Source organism: Morus notabilis, unplaced genomic scaffold (assembly GCF_000414095.1).
Source record: "Morus notabilis unplaced genomic scaffold, ASM41409v2 C11464963, whole genome shotgun sequence".
NCBI classification, from domain to species: Eukaryota; Viridiplantae; Streptophyta; class Magnoliopsida; order Rosales; family Moraceae; genus Morus; species Morus notabilis.
This window is the reverse complement of record NW_010387530.1, coordinates 1-2,449: the sequence shown is the minus strand read 5'-3', so window position 1 is coordinate 2,449 and position 2,449 is coordinate 1. Positions and strand designations below refer to the sequence as shown.

At 37.0% G+C, this 2,449-nt stretch overlaps 1 protein-coding gene across 1 annotated transcript; it reads left to right on the top strand.

The window, feature by feature from the left end:
- The first annotated feature begins 116 nt into the window (after nt 1-116).
- LOC112095288 (protein CELLULOSE SYNTHASE INTERACTIVE 3-like) lies at nt 117-2,415 on the top strand. The gene is made up of 4 exons (XM_024176977.1): nt 117-153; nt 560-1,014; nt 1,426-1,542; nt 1,725-2,415. Exons 1-4 carry the CDS (start codon nt 117-119, stop codon nt 1,884-1,886), a joined length of 771 nt encoding a protein of 256 aa, XP_024032745.1. The 3' UTR covers nt 1,887-2,415.
- Nucleotides 2,416-2,449: the final 34 nt, after the last annotated feature.

The following is a 2,449-nucleotide window of genomic DNA, read 5'->3' as shown; positions in this document are numbered from 1 at the left end:
AAAAAAAAAGAAAAAAGGAAAAAAACAACTTAAAACCCACACGCATGTTTGTCTACATATCAACATGCGGACATACACATGTAGTTTACTATTATAATATCTTTTTTAGACAATATATGGAAAAGTACACTAAGTGTGCATCTGATGAAGATGGTGGGTATATGTTCATTTCTCCTGTTCTTATAGAGCTTGGAGAGTTAATACTGCTTAACTCGGATCAGTCTTAGTTGAATATTTTGGACGCGGCTACATGAATATTTGATAAAAGCTACTAAATTACGTGTGAATCCTCTTTTCTCTGTGGAGCTACATTATTTGCATCTCTTATATGTCTATATTCACCAATCACTTTCACCCATGTCAGTCTTAATCCTCCCCTACTCTTTTTTTGATCCTCCTACATGATTCTGCTCTCTTTTTTGCGTTGCTTCATGTTATCACCAAACCATCTCAAGTAACTTCCCTACTCGGTTGTGATGAGAAGTAAAATATTCTTTTTTATTTACTCTTTTTATGGTTTTTGTTAATATACTGAATCCTATAATTCTCTGGTCTGCAGCTGCACTTGAAAGAGAGATGTGGTCCTCGGCAACTATCAATGAAGAGGTCTTAAGAACCTTGCACGTGATATTTTCCAACTTCCCCAAGCTCCATATCTCCGAAGCAGCTACTCTCTGCATTCCCAATTTAATAGGAGTTCTAAAATCTGGTAGTGAGGCAGCTCAGGAATCTGTATTAGACACCCTATGCTTGTTAAAACAATCTTGGGCAACCATGGCAATAGAAATAGCAAAATCTCAAGCCATGATTGCTGCTGAAGCCATTCCCACACTGCAAATGCTCATGAAGACCTGCCCGCCGAGTTTCCATGAGAGAGCAGACAGCCTTTTACATTGCTTACCCGGTTGCTTGACTGTTACAATTAGGCGTGGAATCAACCTCAAGCAGGCTATGGGAAGCACAAATGCCTTTTGTCGATTAACAATAGGCAACGGTCCTGCTCGACAAACCAAGGTAGTAGATGTATTATGTACTGAAATAACATGTTCATTTTCTAGTTGACATGCAATGGTTTAAGCTTTCTGTCATCGTTTCCAGAAAATGTGAAGTTCATAGTATAGCGTCAATCGCAATCAAGATATGGCAACTCAGGATTTCGAACTTAAGTTTAAATAACAGTTGAAGTAGGCTACACCTGGATCTTCCAGAAATTTTGTTTTTATGGAAATAAATGATATTGAATTTCCTTTAAGGAGTTCCAGTTTTAAGTAACCAATTCCGGGATTTAACAAGAATAAATTGGTTATGGAAATTATTGTGCAAAGGACTTAATAATGATTTAAAATTGTGTGTTTCGTATCTGGTGATTTTATTTCTAACAGCTTACAGTCACGTTATGCTAACATACGCTTTTATCCTAATTAGGTAGTGAGCCACAGTATTTCTCCAGAGTGGGAAGAAGGGTTTACATGGGCATTTGATGTACCTCCGAAGGGACAAAAGCTTCACATCGTTTGCAAAAGCAAAAATACTTTTGGGAAGGTAATCAGTGTTACGTTTATTGCTTTACATTCTTTGCAATTTGGTCGTCCATGCGATCATGTCTACATTGTTTATCGCTGCACATGGCTGATGTTCACATGGCATTTTCTTATTTTTATATCCTAAACTCTGGCACATATAATGCATCTTGACAATTGGATTTATGTGCCTTTCTTTTTCAGAATACTCTGGGAAAAGTGACTATCCAAATTGACAAAGTTGTTACTGAAGGGGTATACAGTGGATTGTTCAGCCTTAATCACGATGGCAACAAAGACGGATCTTCGCGCTCACTAGAAATTGAGATTATCTGGTCCAACAGAATATCAAATGAAGGTATGTGAAGAGACATACCTCGGATGAGGAATACGGCAATTGGGCAGCAAATACACCCACAAAGCTATGCAATAGAAAAATAAATAATTATCTTAATAGGGCGGGCGAATTTCTTATGGTTGTAGTTGTTGATGTCTTCTGGAGGTCCAGTTTTGTAGTCTTAAGTTGTCTTAAGTGTAAATTATATTCGTTAACTTGAAAGTGGAAAGGCATTGCCACGATATAGGAATTTTAAAAGCTGATAGGAGTTTGTACAGGTAAGTCTCTGTAGGTGTTAGCTTTTCAGAGATACTAGGAATAAACATTTTAAAATCCGTGAATTTGAGCTTTTTCCATGAAATTATGCCCTTTCAATGACGTAAATAGGGCTGTACATGTTGTATTTGTTACCTGTACTATTTTCAAATAGCATCCACATGGCCATTGGTTTTGAGAAAAGATTCCTTTTGGGCAACAAACTCTGATATGCAAATTGTTGTTTGCAATTTCTTGACTTGGTAAGTTTACCAATCCCCAGTACCATATCATGTACTTATAGCAACATGTTAAAACCTCATTCGCTTTGTGTATT